The 17,726-nt window shown below is 26.1% G+C and overlaps 2 protein-coding genes across 8 annotated transcripts in view; one reads left to right on the top strand and one right to left on the bottom strand.

Annotated features, from left to right (window-relative positions):
- The window catches only part of LOC122858497 (latrophilin Cirl-like), an 86,115-nt gene extending 73,751 nt beyond the window's left edge, over nt 1-12,364 (top strand). For 2 of the 7 annotated variants that reach the window (XM_044161432.1, XM_044161430.1), the window contains exons 4-16: nt 2,239-2,345; nt 2,620-2,794; nt 2,954-3,120; nt 3,214-4,270; nt 4,365-4,590; nt 4,670-4,835; nt 4,920-5,134; nt 5,235-5,338; nt 6,353-6,397; nt 7,004-7,172; nt 7,402-7,623; nt 9,068-9,286; nt 9,609-12,364. In XM_044161432.1, the coding sequence (XP_044017367.1) occupies nt 2,239-2,345; nt 2,620-2,794; nt 2,954-3,120; nt 3,214-4,270; nt 4,365-4,590; nt 4,670-4,835; nt 4,920-5,134; nt 5,235-5,338; nt 6,353-6,397; nt 7,004-7,172; nt 7,402-7,623; nt 9,068-9,286; nt 9,609-10,472 (3,736 nt within the window). In that variant the 3' untranslated portion in view covers nt 10,473-12,364. Of the gene's footprint in view, nt 1-670; nt 778-2,238; nt 2,346-2,619; nt 2,795-2,953; nt 3,121-3,213; nt 4,271-4,364; nt 4,591-4,669; nt 4,836-4,919; nt 5,135-5,234; nt 5,339-6,352; nt 6,398-7,003; nt 7,173-7,401; nt 7,790-9,067; nt 9,287-9,608 lie in introns of all 7 variants that reach the window. The other 5 variants (XR_006374296.1, XM_044161431.1, XM_044161434.1 and 2 more) reach the window with 5 other exon arrangements.
- A 1,577-nt stretch (nt 12,365-13,941) lies between these two features.
- On the bottom strand, nt 13,942-15,256 carry LOC122856570 (ankyrin repeat domain-containing protein 16-like). The gene is made up of 3 exons (XM_044158252.1): nt 14,793-15,256; nt 14,372-14,635; nt 13,942-14,303 (listed from the first exon to the last, which is right to left on the bottom strand). The coding sequence occupies exons 1-3, from the start codon at nt 15,100-15,102 to the stop codon at nt 13,942-13,944; spliced, it is 936 nt and encodes a 311-aa protein (XP_044014187.1). The 5' UTR covers nt 15,103-15,256.
- Between the last annotated feature and the right edge of the window lie 2,470 nt (nt 15,257-17,726).

Here is a 17,726-nt window from a genome sequence, read left to right as displayed (position 1 = left end):
GCTTTGATGATTATGTTGAAAGAGATTTTCAATGAGGCCATGTGTGATATACTTTGATCTATTTTAAATTTATCAGAACAATATTATCATTATTATCATGATATATATTTTTACGTTTTTAAATATGAAAATTGATAATGATTTTTATGATTAATTATTATGAGGATTTTTAGTTTGATTTAGCAAATTTACACTGAGAAAAAATATAACAATTATTTACCAATGATAATGCGAATTTATATATACATAGTAGGATAATTACTATCACTGCAACTCTAACACTTTGTAATTTGTATGTATTTTCATTATAACAATTGTTTTATTTACACAATCCTTCTCGTGCTCTTGTAACTTTTATTTTATTTTTTATTTTTTTTTCCATTTATTTTCCAATGTGTTTTTCATGTACGTCTCTTGGGTGTTGATGGTGTTGGTGTCTCTCAACTAACACATTATTTAACAATCGTATTTCCAATTTCTGGTGATTTTATTATTGTCATAGCAACTTGTAGTACTATTCACTATTCAAACAATTAAAACTGATGCTTCAAATGCTCCAACAAACGAAATCAACTTTTTATTATTTTTTTTTTTTTTTTCTCATTAACTGTTCGGTTATTTTTTTATATTATTTTATTTTGTTATCTATTATTCAACGTGACCCTCGCAGGTGTAATGATCGTCGTTCGTGCATGATGGATGTTAGCAGCAAATTTTTTGAAGAGGATCCCTGTCCCGGAACCGGAAAATACATCGAAGCACAGTTTCATTGTATAGGTTGGTTTTTATATTTCAAACAAAAAAAAACTAAACAAAACAAAACATTTATTATTATTATTATTATTTTATCTATTGTGTGTGTGTCTTATTGACACTGGTGCATCGAGCTCGTCATCTTGAATGCTGTAAAATTATGAAGAAGATGATGAAAAAAATATTAAAATACACAACCGAGTGAATAGAAAAAGAGAAATACGAAAGCACAAAAAAAGTATTGCATGAATGTTTTTTTTTTTTTAATTTTTTTCTATACACAATTGTATGATTATTATTATTTTTATATTTGGTTCCACTTCATTGAAGCAGACAATCCGTCCCTCATTAAATTCCCGAGATAGTGTGGCACTGATAAGTGGTGCGGTTAAAAAAATAAAAAATAAAAGTTGATGGTAAATAGGCCAAGTAAATAGTACGTAAAATCCCTCAAGTCGAAATAGTAAACTCGTCTCATTCGTCGTTCAACTCATCGAAGCGTATATATGTATTTATACTGTATCGAAATACCTGCCAGAGATAAAATGAATTGGGTGAGAAAGTTTTAGAGCACCCTGTAGACAAAATGAGAAAACTAAAGCCAAAAACAAATACAAGAAAAAACTATATACATGTTAAAATAAAAAAGATTGAAAGAAAGAATAAAATAAATAAACAAAATGAAAGAGTGTATAATAGAAAAAAAAAAAAACTGTATTGTGTTGGCAGATGAAGCTAGAAAGTGAGGCCAGAGACAAATAAAAATCAATCGACGCGATAAAAGCCACGATTTTCATTTTACCTCTCACAGGAACCGGCAAACTACGATAATGCTTCAGCCTCTTTACTTGTATTTTTTGGTTTTTTTTTTTTGGCAAACCTCAGCCCACTCATTTCACTGTCTCTCATTTTTTTTTTATCTCAACTACTTTTCTCTTTATATTTTAGTTTTTCCTTTCTTCTATCTTTCTTCCGGAAAGGTTTTACGAGAAGCTGAACGTCGATACGTGGTTTGCCTCACCAACAAGACTTGCACCAAGAATATGTGAATTTTTTTTTTTTTTTTTTATCATTTTATTTTGTCTTATAAATTTTCTTTCTCTCTCTTTCTTTCTTTCTCTTAGTCTTGATCCCTTCCACGAAAAATGATGGCGTATTATCGTTGCACAAATTTTACAACGAACAGTTTTTTTATTTTTTTTTTCTCCAACGGAAAACTGTCGTGATAAATTTAACTAAAAAAAATAAAAAACATGCAACGTTCGTAAAATTGATTTCCAGCCATTTTTGTACTCCAAGGGTTTATCTATATTTTTTACTACCAAAAGAAAATCACCGACTGAATGAAATATTGTAAACCACAAAAAACTAAATCCATGACAACGTCACGTGTTTCAAATAAAAGTAAATTTGATTTTTTTTTAACTAATAAATTTTTTTTCCCTCTCAATTTCCTTGATACTTGGAAATTTAAAAAAAATAAAGGTGTAACGATCAAAGAAACTGCAGTATCACAGCATCAACATCACATTTTGGAGATCCATGTCCAAGTACACTTAAATATCTTGAGGCCCATTATCAATGTGTATCTGGTAAGTTGTTAATTTACAATTATCGTAGCTGTCTGTTTTCATAAAATAAACAGTAAAAAAATCATGAAAAAATAAAAATAAGCATGAATGGTTGTTGATAAAATTGATGATAAACGAGCTCGTATCGCCAAATGAGACCCGTTAAAGGTTTGAATAAAAAAAAAAAAAAAAATTAATACAAAAATAATAATAATAATCGTCGTCGTCATCATCATGATCATCATCGTATAAAATATCATCATGTTGTAAAATGGAAAAAATAAATTATTTACAGCTGCAACAACAGCGATAACAACAAGACCAAGTCCAAGGTGGCTGATAACGTCTCAACCAAGTGTCTGGGGCCCATCAACTCCAACAGTAAGACCACCACCAAGACCAACGATACCACCATCTCAAATGCCAGCGATAACCACCCTCAGTACACCACTGATAACCACATCCCTCAGGTTAATATCATTTAATTTATCTTTTAATATATATTTAGTTATTTATTTAAAAAAGCAAAATTTTATTTATTACCAGTGTTATTAATAAATTTATAATTTATTACTTCAACTATATATGAATGAATAAATAAATATTTTTTTTTTTTTTATTTTCAATAGTTCAACAAGCACGACGAAGACAGTGCCAGTAAATGAAAATGAGGAACAAGTTGAAACGAATCCCTCGAAGGGAAATGAAAGTCCGGTTCAGCCAGTCGTGCCTATGACTACTGAGACAACTACCGAGGCTGGTTATGCTTCATGGAAAACAAGCAAAAAACCCATTGGTTTGTATTTTATTACTATTATTAATGTCATCATTTATTATTATTATTATTATTTAATATTTAATGTTTTATGTTTATTTATTTTTTCTTTAGCATCAACAAGTATTCCATATGTTGATCAAAATATAAATAACAACAAATGGTATGATTACAATCGTCAATATTGTCCACCAATAATGGCAAGAAATTTATATTGGAATGCAACAAGAACTGGTGATATTGCTGTACAAAGTTGTCCAGGTGGTGCAAATGGTTTAGCACGTTGGCGTTGTGCTGCAATTGATGATACACCAGTATGGTATAGAGAATCACCAGATTTAAGTGAATGTAGATCAGTATGGTTGACATCACTTGAAACACGTGTTATTGAAGGTGGTACAATATTAAGTATTGCCAGTGATTTATCACTTGTTACAAACAACAGTAGAACATTGTATGGTGGTGATATGATGATAACAACAAAAATTATAAAAAATATGGCTGAAAAAATGGGACAAGATATACGTACATATCAAGATACACGACAAAAAGAAGTTAGTGTTACTGAGCTATTACAGGGTGTTGTTAGAACTGGTAGTAATTTATTGGATAAAGCACAAATGGCATCATGGAAAGATTTAAGTCATCAAGAACAAATGAGAGTTGCAACATCATTATTAATTGGTCTTGAAGAGAATGCATTTTTATTGGCTGATTCATTAAATCATCAAAAAACAATTATACAAGAAGGAAAAAATATATTAATGGAAGTTAGAGTATTGGAGGCTCGTAATATTGATACAAATTATGAAGCATTTCCAGCTGAAGAAAATCGTGAAAGATGGACAGCATCAAATGATCATGTTGAATTAAGTCGTCGTTCATTATTAGAAAATAGTGATGGTGGTCTTGTACGTCTTGTATTTATGGCATTTGATAGACTTGAAGAAATTCTACAACCACAAATTGAAGAAGAATCATTTGTTTCAATAAATGAAGATATTAAATCACGTAATATTAGTAATAGAATACTCAATAGTAAAGTTATATCGGCATCATTAGGAAAAGGTAGACACATACAAATGTCGGAACCAGTTAGAATTTATTTTCAACATTTAACATCAGAAAATGTTACAAATCCAACTTGTGTTTTTTGGGATTATATCATGAGGTAAATTATTATTATTATTATTATTTATGATTTATATTTTATCAATTTATTTAATCTTGATTTATTTTTTTTCTTTTCGTTTCGTTTCTTTTAGTGCCTGGTCTGAGGAAGGCTGTCAAACACGTAAAACAAATAGCACACATACTATTTGTGAATGTAATCATCTTACAAATTTTGCTGTACTCATGGATGTTCACGCTGTGAAACTTGACATGGCACATCAGATTGCACTACAAATAATAACATATATCGGATGTATAATCTCAATTGTTTGTCTCGTTTTAGCAATACTAACATTTCAGTTATTTCGTGGACTCAAGGTAAGAAACAACAAATAAAAAAAAAATAGCAGACAATGAAATGACTCATACTGATGAAAATAAAATTTAAAAATTACAGTCTGACCGTACAACAATTCACAAGAATCTTTGTATTTGTCTTCTCATTGCCGAGTTACTGTTTGTCTGTGGAATTGGACAGACAGATCAGAGAGTAGTTTGTGGTGTAGTTGCTGGACTTTTACACTTTTTCTTTTTATGTGCATTTGCATGGATGTTTCTTGAAGGTAATAAAAAAGTCAATTTATGTTTATTAAATAATATTATGTTCTATGTACTAATTCATGTTGTGTGGTATATTTATTATGCAGGCTTTCAACTTTATGTCATGCTCATTGAAGTATTTGAAGCTGAAAAATCACGTTTACGATGGTACTATCTGGTGGCTTATGGTGGACCATTACTTGTCGTTGGAATATCCTGCATCATTGATCCATTTAGCTATGGAACTGATCGATACTGTTGGCTCAGAGCTGACAATTATTTCATATTTAGTTTTGTAGGACCTGTTATTGTTGTCATACTGGTAATTTTTAATTTATTTCAATTTTTTCATTTATTTTACAAAACTAAATTAAATTATAAATAACATGATTTTTTTGTTTTTATTTTTATTTTTTACACAGGCCAATCTTGTTTTTCTTTCGATGGCTATTTATATGATGTGTCGACATGCAAACACAACTGTTACCATGAAGAGCAAAGAACACTCACGACTCGCAAGTGCAAGGTAATATTATAATTTTTTTTTTTTTTTTTAACTATTTACACGTAATCGAGTGTTTTTAAAATAAATTTAATTTTTTTTTTTCTTTTTTTTTCTGGCTTTTAATTGTTTATTTAAAAATACACAAGTTGCTTTTTTTTATTTGGCTTTTTAAATAATAAAATGTTGTTATTTATTTTAATTTAAAAAAAAGAAAAAAGTTAAGTTCATAATTTTCATTTTGATTTAATAATATTGTATATTTTTCAAGTATTTATTTTATCATTAATTCATTTAATTTTGCTGGAGTGATGGCAATTTTTGGATGACAGGAAATTTGAGTGAATTTATAATAATCAAGTCAAAATTTGTTAGTCAAAATTTAGTCGGTTCATTAGTAAAACCATTAATGACGCGTCAATTTTTCAACAACTATTATTCACTCTTGATTGAATTTTAAAATAAATAAAAAATATACACAGCTATTTTTAGGTAAATTATTTTTTCGTTAAATATAAAACAAGCCATACAATTATTTTAAAAATTCAATGATAATTAATTTTTTTAAAAATACATTTTAAATAATATTATATAATCCTGATGGAAAATCGATTTGGTGATGGTTTATTATAATTGCAAACTCGATTTAAATTACTTTTTTCAACAATGGCCATATACAACTAGACAATTGGACAAATAAATAATAAACAAAGCAGATTATCCATGAATTTTATCAATTTATTATATCATTAAGTATAATATTCGTATATTAATTATTGATTAGTGATTAAAATAATTCGAATCGAGTATTGCTCCAATAATTCAATATAATAACAGCAATAATATACATTTTTTTTATCAGTTAATATTATTGTTATTATTATTAAATATGGTGCGGGAATAATCATCTAACTGTTGCTGTTTTATTTTTTTTTTTCATCTTTTTATTTTATTATTAAAAAAATTTCTACCCACACTTCTGTCTTCACACACTTCTGTCTACATACCTCTGCATGGCGTGGTTGATTGGTTTGGTAGTGGAAAAGAAGAAAATGCTCTTCCCAACAAATTACAAATGCACTTGTAAGATATTTAAAATTATTATTATTATTTCTTATTTATTTAATTATTGATCATTCATTATTTTAATCAACTACATCTTTGCGTTTAATTAAAAATAAAAAATAAAAAACCTCGTAGTAATATTTTTAATTTAATTATCATTTACATAAATTATTTCATTATTTTAATATATCAAAAATATAAATTTGCATGTTACTAATAATAACAATATACTTTACTGCACGCTAGATGTTTTTAAATTTTTGTTTTAATTTAAAATATAATATATTATTTTGGATTTAATAAATATGTTTTACATATAATATCTTTGATGAATTATTGTTGTATTGTAAATTTAAAAATAATATCTCGTCAAGTATATCATAGCCAAGTTGAAATAAATATTGTATACATGACGAGTTGTACACTTGCTGAATATATAAATATCAATTATGTATGTGATAGAAATATAGAAACATAGTCATAATAATTATAACTGCACAACACACACACACACAATGTTCATTATAATTCTAGCCAAAATGCATAAATCTAATTTGTACAGAATTGTTTTTAAATTTATATATATATGTTATTAATTAATTTATTTATTTACCTTGAATTTAGAGCATGGTTACGAGGTGCAATTGTATTGGTATTCCTGTTGGGATTGACCTGGACATTTGGCCTTCTCTACCTGAATCAGGAATCAGTTATAATGGCATATATATTCTGTGTATTGAACAGTCTACAAGGATTATTTATATTTGTTTTTCATTGCGTACAAAATGAAAAGGTAAGATTATCTTTTTTTAAATATATATTATTAAGAGTCATAATAAATAACATCAAGATGATAAGACGAGAGACATCTTGCATATTTTTATCTATGTAATATATAAAAGTTGTCAAGCATGTGACCCAATAAATTTAATTTCCTCCATATAGTTAATCTTCCAGAGAATGTCTTTTCATCATAAATTAATTTTTAAATATTAAAACAAGTCTTATAATATTTATTACAGGTTCGAAAAGAATATCGTAAATTTATAAGACGACATTCATGGTTACCAAAGTGTTTGAGATGTTCAAAAACAGTTACTGGAAGTTCAAGTGGTTCAACTGGTACAAGTGGTGGACAACAAGGTGTTAATGGTGGCAAAGATTATCCATCACACAACACATCATCAAATCCATCAGCACCAACAACTGATAGTTCTGGATTATCACCACATGCTGCATCCAATGTGGGTACATCACCGAATAATCACAACAACTTGACAGTGCCAACAAATAATACAAATCTTTCGATAAATGTTAATTTAAACAATTTATCATTGAGATCACCAAATGGCACGCATCAAATGCACATGATGGCACCTAGCAACCACAATAGGCATCACGGCCAGCAAGGTATCCATTCATAGAGAAAAAAAAAAAAGAAAAAAAAACCGTTTAATACACCAAACCAAGGAGATAAAAAAAAAAAAAAAACAAAACAAAATATTCATTGATAAACCCATTCGAGGTCTCAACATAAATACGCTTGATAATTTTTGCCTCGGTTTAATATTTATTTATTCCCTTTGATGATCAGTTCAATAATTACATTTAAAAAATAACATCCATTACATCCATTGAACACAAACATGATAAAACATAAAAGATAAACGCTTTACTAAATATTAAAAAAAAAAAAAAAAAGTTCAATATACAACAAATTACAAAGTAGTTAAAAAATTTATTCTTTTATTTTTTTTTTGTTTTTCATAATAAACAATTTGCTGCATGCTGTATTATTTTGGAAATTAATATAGCACAACTAAGTCTATTTTCACTATCAAACAAACTAAGCACTAACTAGATAATTTTTATTTCTCTCTTTACACATTATTATGTAGATAATTTATTATTATTATTATTATTATTATTGTGGTGGAAAAAAAGTAAAAAAAAAATAAAAGATAATTAAAGCAGAATATAGAGATTAAAAACTTGTAATAATAATTCACTCTAATTTGTTTTTATCTTGAGATTAAATTGTAAAAAAAATAATATTAAAATAGAAAAACAAAAAAGACCTCTAGTATTACTAACATGATGGTGACTCTTCCGCAACCCCTTGTTGAGGAAGGGTGGTGGTTTGGTGTACGCGGTTCACGGTTACTTTGCTAGCACTGTATGCAATACACGTTTAAAAAAAAAAAAAAATGACATTAGTGTCTGAGTATCTAATGCTCGCATTATGTTGTTTAACAATGTATTCAACAAGATAATACCAGAAAAGAAAACACATACACACGTTTTTCGAAAGATTCGTATATTTGGTAGCACTTGAAAGTAATAAAATAATTAGATATATAGAAGAAAAAAAAATAATTATTATGTTAAATTAATTTTTGTTTTTTTCTTTTCTATTACTAATTTATTAAGTATTATTAGTTAATTAATATAATGGCATATTAATAACATTGCTTATTACACATACTAACAAAAAATGCTTGTTCCCTGACTGTCAAATGTCTATGATAATTGACAAGACAAACAGACAATAATCATAATTTAACTTGACTATTATTTCATTTCATTTCATTTCCTTTTTTTATTTTTAAAAATTGGGTGGGTCAACTTCCTTTTAAAAGATTTATTATACGTAGAAGAAAATTAGAACGTTAGACTATTGCTTTACAGTATTTGATGAGCGGAAGAGGTTGGACAAACAACAACAACAACAACAACAACGACAGACAACAAGTGATGGCTACCGAGCCTCACGAAACAGCATCAACAGATGCACACGCAGTTGCAACACTGCCTCATTCACGTCACGGCTTCTTTCCAACAACAACTAGTTTACCAAAATCTGCAACCGCCACTTGGGGACCAATTAACAAAAACCTCATGTGGAAGGTAACTAACCAGAACCACACTTTTCACTGGCTTTTTTGTTTCTTTTTATTTAAATATTTATCACATACTAACAAATCACTCAACTCTCTCTCTCTCTCTCTCTTGTTTTATTTTCTATGCTTTATATCAATTGCACAGAGACACAATCCAACACGAAAAAAACAGAATTACATTATTTTTTTTTATTTCATATCAAAAATACTGTTGACTGAAATAATTTTGAAATAGGTTTATATATTTTTAAATACCGTCCCATCAGCAAATGTAATGTCAAATGAATTTATAAATATTAATTAATGTTTTTATTTTTTAAATTTCACAGAACATTTCTTTTAAGTCATACTCACGTGATTCAGGACATGGTGGTTCTGAGCAAGAGGATTCACCACGTATACAAAATACCATGACACTTGGTCATTCAGTACGTGGACGTGAACGTGGTCGTCAATTATGTGATGGATTAGAAATAAATAGTAATCGTCAAAGTCGTCGTGCAGCATCACCATATAATCATACATATACTGAAATACGTGATGGTATTGGTGGTGTTAATGTTGGTATTGGAAGATTAGGTGGTGGTTATCATCCAAGTCATTTAGTATCACGTAGTATTATTGGTGGTGATGATGATCCAGTGTATGAAGAAATTGAACGTGGTGGTAATAGTGTTATTGGTAATTGTGGTGGTGTTATTGGTGGTGGTAATAATAATGGTGGTATTGGTTGTTTAAATATAAATGGTATTGGTGAAATTCAAGTATCTGATATGTCAGATGAAGATGGCAGAAGACAAAGTGATATGAGTAGACAATCATCACGTAGTTATGGTGATCATAGACCACTTATACCATATTCACCAGCAAATGATCGTTTAATACAATATGGACAATCAATTGATCGTAATTTATTACAACAATATAATGATTTACAATATAATGTTACTGGTGGTGATAGAGTTATTAATAATTATTGGGATAATAAATTAAAAAGACAACAAACACCAAAACATGAACATGGTGATAATATTAATAATCGTATACAAAATAATTATGGATTATCACAACAACAAGATCATACTAGAACTGTTGCTGTACTTGATGGACATACTGTTGTTTGTCATCTTCAACCACAAACTGATATGTATACTGGTCGTGGAGTACCACCACCGTCCTACAGCGAGTGCTGAATTATTTTATATAAATATATATATATTTAAATTATAAACAAATATAAATCAATAAATTAAATAATAATAATAATAAAAAGAAAAAAAACAACAACAAAATATACACACACAACACAAACACACAACACACATTTAAAAGCGTGATAAATAATTAATTTAATTAATTAAAAACGAATGACTGTTTATTATTATTATTATTATATTATTATTATTTTTATTATTATATTATTATTAATTTTTTATATCTGACAGCTCTCGGTATGGACGTGGTGTTCTACCTCGAGCAACTCGCAACTACACAAACTCGTCCAGCTCAATTTAAATAACAAAATAATAAATTCATTTTTACATGTGAATTTAAAATTATAATAAAAAAAAATTAATTAACTTATAAAATAATAATAATAATAATACAATTAAATTTAAATTAAAAAAAAAAACATACATATGCAAGCTAAAACGATTTGTAAAATATTTATCGTTTTTCTTGATTTTTGTTTTTTTCGCGGGCCGAAATCTACGGGGATTGAAAGATGATAATTTAAAAAAAAATAAATAATAATAATAAGTTTGAATGATTGTTATTTAGAATGAAAAAAAAAAAAAAACAAACAAATTATCGACTCTCAAAAATAAATAATTTAAATTAATAAATAATTAATTAAGTAGTAATAATTAAAAGAAAAAAAAAAAAAGAAACGTTTTTTAATTTAATTCGAAATTGTAAAAATTGGCTTTTTCTATTTGGAACAAAAAAATAATAATAAAGTTTGAGTATACATATCGATTGTTATTGTTGCAATGAACTTAACAAAAATTAAAGAAAAAATTGGATAAAAATTTATAAATATATGAAAAAAAAAAATGGAAAAATGCCAATTATTGTAGTCGATTAAACCGATTGTACATCGGATTAAAAAGCAATTTTGAATTTAATCCAAAAACGATTATCAACGCGGCTAGTCGTATTAATGGGAAATAAAATTTTCCAGTTAAAATAAATGAATTTTTTTTTTTTTAATCATGTACGAGAGTTGATAACTACAATTGTCAAAATTATTGATCTCTTAAATAACGACTTGATATTTTTTACGTTTTATTTGTTATTTTTTCAAATTTAAAAAAAAAAAAACAATATCAATTTATTGTAAAACAAATTTATTTTTTTTCTTATTATTTTTCTTTTTAATTTTCATTTTGAAAATGTTATTTTTATAAATATCATGTGAATTGTATGTGTATGTGTATCGAAATACTCACAAACCAGCAACTTTATGAGTAAAAAAATGGAAAATATTATAAGAAAAAAAATAAACTACTAATAACACCGCGAATTAAATGAAAATATGTATATTCACAATAATTTTCCAACCAATTAAAGCGAAAATTAGTCACATTTTTTTAAAAACTATATTTTTAAAAAATATAGATAAATCCTATTCGCGTCTTATAACCCAGCATGAATTAAACAAATTATTTGCTCTATTTATTATTATTTTTTATTATACACAAAATATATTATGAGAATTGTTTTTCTTTCTCTTTTTTTAAAAAAAAAAATATATAAATTGTAAATTTTTTTTTCATCTCAGCAAATATGTATATATATATTTACAAATCGACGAGTATACAATTTTTTTTTTTTTTTGCTGAGATTATTTTCGAGGCGTACTAATGACGTAAAAAAAAAAAAAACAAAAACATTTATTTTTTATTTAAAACAAAAAACGAATAAGTAACTAGTTTTGTAAATTTATTTGAAATCTCATGCTACTATTATTACTGTACTATCTGGATTAATTTGAACTTTGTCAAAATCCTGCGTTCTCAAGGAGGAGAATTTAATCATCATCCTATATTATATTTAAAGAAAAAAAAAAAATAGTTAATAACTGGCGTGTTAAGTGTATAAATGTGGTCTCATCCCAATTACCCTGATGATACTAAAAAATCTCAAAATATATATTTGCAATAATATTAATAATATAATAATGTAATCAACGAGAAATTAAATAAAATTTTGAGATAATTTTTGTAACATATACTTGGCGAGATACAATTAACACTTTGTTACGATTAAATCATTAAATTATATAAATACAGATTCACGCAAGTCTTTATAAAAAAAAGAAAAACATATGTGCACAAAAACGAGAATAAAAAATTATATGTAGAATGAAAAAACGAAATAATATTCCTTGCCAGTAAACAATTTACACGTGGTAACTTGGAGTAAATAAATAGACATTAATCAATAAAATTAATTGATGATCAATTTATAATATGAAAATAAATAAAAAAAAAAAAAGAAGGAAAATTTATTTCTTTCCTTTTAAAAAAAAAATAATTAAAAGAAAAAAATTAAGTATGAATGCAAGCAAGTGTGAAAATAGACAAATGGTCAAAACATTTTATGTTACTATGGTTATTGTAGTTACTTATTCTTACCGTTATCCTTCGAATAATTTATTTAGCAAAAAAATAAAAAAATAAATATTAAAATCGAAGCGAAAAAACGGGATTAAGATAAAGATAAAAAAAAAAATTAAATTTTGTATATAATGTAAATAATGCTTTGTACATGTTGAATACTTGTAATGTAAATCGGTGATCATGAAATGCATATTGATATAAGTGCGAAAATATTTAAAAAAGAAAAAAAAATATCAATAAAACAAAAATGTGGAGAAAGAAAGTATGAAAGAACAAAATAAATAATAGTTTAAATGAAATTATTCCCAATGAAATTATTGATGTGAGGAATGTACTTTAAGTCTCTATAGGAATGTAAATAAATTAAGAAACAACAAAAAAACAAAAAATACAAAAAAAAAAAACCAACAAATAAATAACTAAAATTCCCAAATAATAATTATTGATTTTGGCTGATCCAATTTTTTTTATTATCAAATAAAAATGCATTTAAAAAATGAAATTAATATATTATTTTTATTTATATATAAATCCTTTGTCTTATTTTTTTTTTCTAAATATTTATGACGATGCTATTAACAGCAGCAGTTTCATTTGATGATGACTGTTGTTAACACCAAGATAATGGAATACCTCTCTGAGACTGACTCATTGGTCATGAGACAATTCATATCAGCAAAGTGTCAAGATCCTTGTTGACCCTTTCCCCCGAGGACAACCACAAGATGCCTGAGATATATGTCACTAACAATGACCAAGACATCTCAATCAAATTGTCAGCAAAATTTTCCAAAATCCATATATCAAATTTAATAATATATATATATTTTTATTTATTGCTGATAAAAAAATACTCTAAAATTATTAAATTAAATTAAATTTATACTAAAAAATAAATATTTGTTTTAAAAATAAATACAAATCACAAGTAAATTTTATAAAAAAACAAATAAACATTATTAAATTTTTTGAATAATATTTTTATCATCATCTTGATGTATTTATTACTTAAAAAAGTAAATTAAATGCAAATAAATTATGCAGATGTATCATACTTTATTAATAAATCAATAACATTATTCAATTGGTATCTTTGAGCAAGTGCAAGTGGATTTGTGCCGTAGTTATCACAAATATGTAAATCAATCAAACAATTTGACAGTATATAATCGATAACTTGAATATTACAAACAACAACAGCAATATGTAAAATATTTTGTCCAACACAATTTGTTATCTTAAAATCAGCACCATGTTTTATCAATTTTTTAAATATTTCAAAATTCAATGATTTAACAGATTCATGAAGTGGTGTTGAGCCAGATGAGTCTGTTATTTCAAGAAGCTTTGGTTCTAATAATAACAAATAATCAATTGCCTCTGAACAACCATGATAAGCTAAAATATACATATTAAACATAATTTAATTTGCAAGAAAATATAATTTAAAATTAAAAAAAATATACCTAAAATATGTAGAGCTGTACGACCATTTTTACTTGTTGTTTTAATAGACTCTGGCATTGTTTTAATTAATAATTTAATAATGTCAATGTCACCAGTACGACAAGCAATCAACAGAGCATTCCAGCCATCTTTATTTTTAATTTTAACATCAGCTTTTGCATCAAGTAAAATTTTAACACAGTTCAATGCATCAGTACCATCTTTTGTGCATGCCAACATGAGGGGTGTCCAATCAGCTCGTTTTAAAACATCCACTGTTGCTCCTTGCAAAAAAAGAAAAAAAGCCATTGAAAAAAACAAACATAATAATCGTTAAATAAGAAAATTTCTAATAGGATAATAAAAAAAAATATAAACTGCATAATAGATAAGAGCAAAAAAATTTAAAAAAATAAAGCTTAAAAGTTTTATGTTGTTTACCTTGTTTAATTAAAAATTCAACAATATTGCTCTTGGAAAACTGAGCAGCTTCATGAAGTGGTCGTTTCATATCTTTATTGGTAACATCAACTTTAAATGCCGGATGTGACCACTCGTTGCACAGATACTTAACAATTTCAAAATGGCCCTCTCTTGATGCAACATGCAAGGCAGTATCATCAAAATTATTTTGACGATATTTTGTCCAATCTTTGATGTCATAATTATTTATAATGATTTTTAAATTTTTCAAGTCACCTTTTTGTGTTGCTCGTAATAATTCTTTTGCAATATCATCATCATTATTCATTTTTAATTTATTAAATTAAATATCAACATGTGATGATGATGATAACACCGGTTGAGACTCGAGTTTAGCTCTTTTTGTTAAATAGTAAAAATAAAAAATTTTATAAACCGATTGGTGGTGCCATCTAGCAATTGGAATTTCATCTTTAAATAGTCACCGGTTCGTAATCAATCATCAATTTCTATTGTTTCGATTTTTTTTATTTTTTCGAAATATGTATATTTCGAAATTTGTTATTTTTATTGATTTATTTTTTTTTTTTTGGTTTTAACATGCTGTAATTATTTTGGCATCTGATAAAATCCAAGATTATATCATTGTTTTTCATGTTAACATAAATTTAAACTTTGTTAAGATACATGTTTGAAAAAAAAAAAATAATTAAGTGTGGAATTTAAAGAGCGCGTAGTTGGGACAAACTAAAATATGCAATTTTTAAGACTTTTTGAATTCCAATATATAAAACTGAATATATAAAAGATATTTTTTGTTTTTTTAATTTTAAATATCCCCCGAGGCTCAATGAAGATGACTGTTTTTTTTTTTTTTTTCGTAAAAATAAAAGGTAAAAAAATTCTTGACATCTTAATCAGAAAAAATTTAAAGAATTCATGATTCAGACGAAAGTTATATATCTATTGATCATCATACTATTGAATCACAATTTGAATAATAATTTAAATATTCAAAATAACTAAAAGGAAAAAAAAATAAAAATATATAAATTAAGTATAATCTTAATTCTCAGGATGAAATATTAAAAAATGAAAAAAAAAATAAAAATAAAAATAATGGGGCCAATCAAAATTAATGATAATTGTCGTTGAATATAAATGTCTACGACAATGGCATTTATTATCAGATTTACTCACGAGGACATCGTTTCGTATAAAAATATAATAAGAAATAATTTTCATTGCTTCTGGTAAAACTCATTAGCGTCTATATAAATTTGTTGATGATAAATTTGTGACATCAAATTTCATGTACCGTGCCAGGCTCTGCGATGTCGCATGCAATCAAAAAATATTTCATTTTTTTTTTATTACTATTATTTTTATTATTTATTGTATTTTTAAAATTTGACCCCTAGTTATTGATTTCAAGTTGAATATAATGAGAAAAAAAATATTTGAGCGAAAGCTGATATTTATTTTAACTAGTCACAACACATTGTGTCAAAGTGGAACACAACGATCGACCGGATCGACATATTGATCATAACTACCACTATATCTCTATTATATTATATCCATGGTATTACCTATGAAACCTTGCAATATTATTTATTATTATTGTTATTATTTTGCATCAGTTGTGAGGTGACATTATATATTAACACCAAGGCTCACTAACACATCAGGATGATGCTTCATGCTGAAGGCCAACTCAAAAATAAATTTATATTATGTATCTTTAAAAACCTATAAAATATATTTATAATTATTATTAAATAATTAAATAAATAAATAAACAAGAACGTGAGAATCTAAAATTTATATGTATTTTTTTTTTTTATGGAAATTTTATTTATCTAAGAATTTTTCGAGTTCCGTATTGATTCCTTCCATCGAAGAATTTTATGATTATTTTTATATTTGTGCAATTATTTTTCCAACATTTGTTACTATACCTGCCAATTATATAAATCTGTTGAATTCATAAAATTAGTGTAATTAAATTCAAAAAAAAAAAAAAAAAATAAGCATATTTACCTGAAAGAAATTTAATAATAAATTTAAAATAATAATAATTGAGGAATTACTTTCGACTCAGTTCAAGGTCATTTATTTTGACAAGGTTATATTTTTGTCATGATTCATTTGATGTACTGGTGGTATTTTAGTGTCTCTCTAAAAATATGATACACGAATATCATCGTAATGACCTTGTCAAACGAAATTTGAAATTCACAATCACATGTTGAGAATTTTTAATTAAATTGTAAATTATATTTTCTTTAAATATACAATATATTATTATTTATTAAACATTTCATCATATTGTATAATATACAGCCAATGGTCACTACATGATCTTGAAATCGCAACGACAAAAATAATAATAAAATAAATAAATATAAATAAATATAATTAATTATTATAAATAAATTAAAAAAAAAAAAAAAAACAACAACAGTGGTAACGGATATGTCTATCAAGACCGTTAACCGTGTTTAAGGTAATAATGCATAATATATTTGTCTGACTATTTAATCCAGTAATACCTACTAACATCCGTTTGACAAAGTATTAAATTTACTTTCGATATTTTTTTTTTTTAAACAACAATTTTATCGATGGAAAGACATGAGTCTTAAATTCAATGTTGAATTAGTCATAGTCGCAACCAGATGTTAAATAATGACTCAACTCATGTCTCATTTTTTTTTCCTTTTTTCAATATTTTTTTATAATAAATTTTTGTTTAATTTATTTGTAGATATAACTAATCAAGATGAAAATATAATTTGATTATATTTATTTACATTTATTGATCAATAGTTTAGTCAATGTATGAGCTGCATTGTCTTTAGAATGAGATTGTATTTGTGAGTCGTATTACACACGGGATACCAATGAAATACCTCAAGCAAATTCCTGACTGAACAAGAGTCCAGTTTG

The sequence above is a fragment of the Aphidius gifuensis genome, linkage group LG5 (genome assembly GCF_014905175.1).
Source record: "Aphidius gifuensis isolate YNYX2018 linkage group LG5, ASM1490517v1, whole genome shotgun sequence".
Classification (NCBI taxonomy): domain Eukaryota; kingdom Metazoa; phylum Arthropoda; class Insecta; order Hymenoptera; family Braconidae; genus Aphidius; species Aphidius gifuensis.
This window is presented reverse-complemented; position numbering and strand designations above follow the sequence as displayed.

Coding starts and splice junctions, on each gene's coding strand:
- LOC122856570 (XM_044158252.1), bottom strand. CDS start 15,102: ATGAATAATGATGATGATATTGCAAAAGAATTATTACGAGCAACACAA. Junction 14,636..14,792: donor TGAATTTTTAATTAAACAAG/GTAAACAACATA, acceptor TTTTTTTGCAAG/GAGCAACAGTGGATGTTTTA. Junction 14,304..14,371: donor TACAGCTCTACATATTTTAG/GTATATTTTTTT, acceptor TGTATATTTTAG/CTTATCATGGTTGTTCAGAG.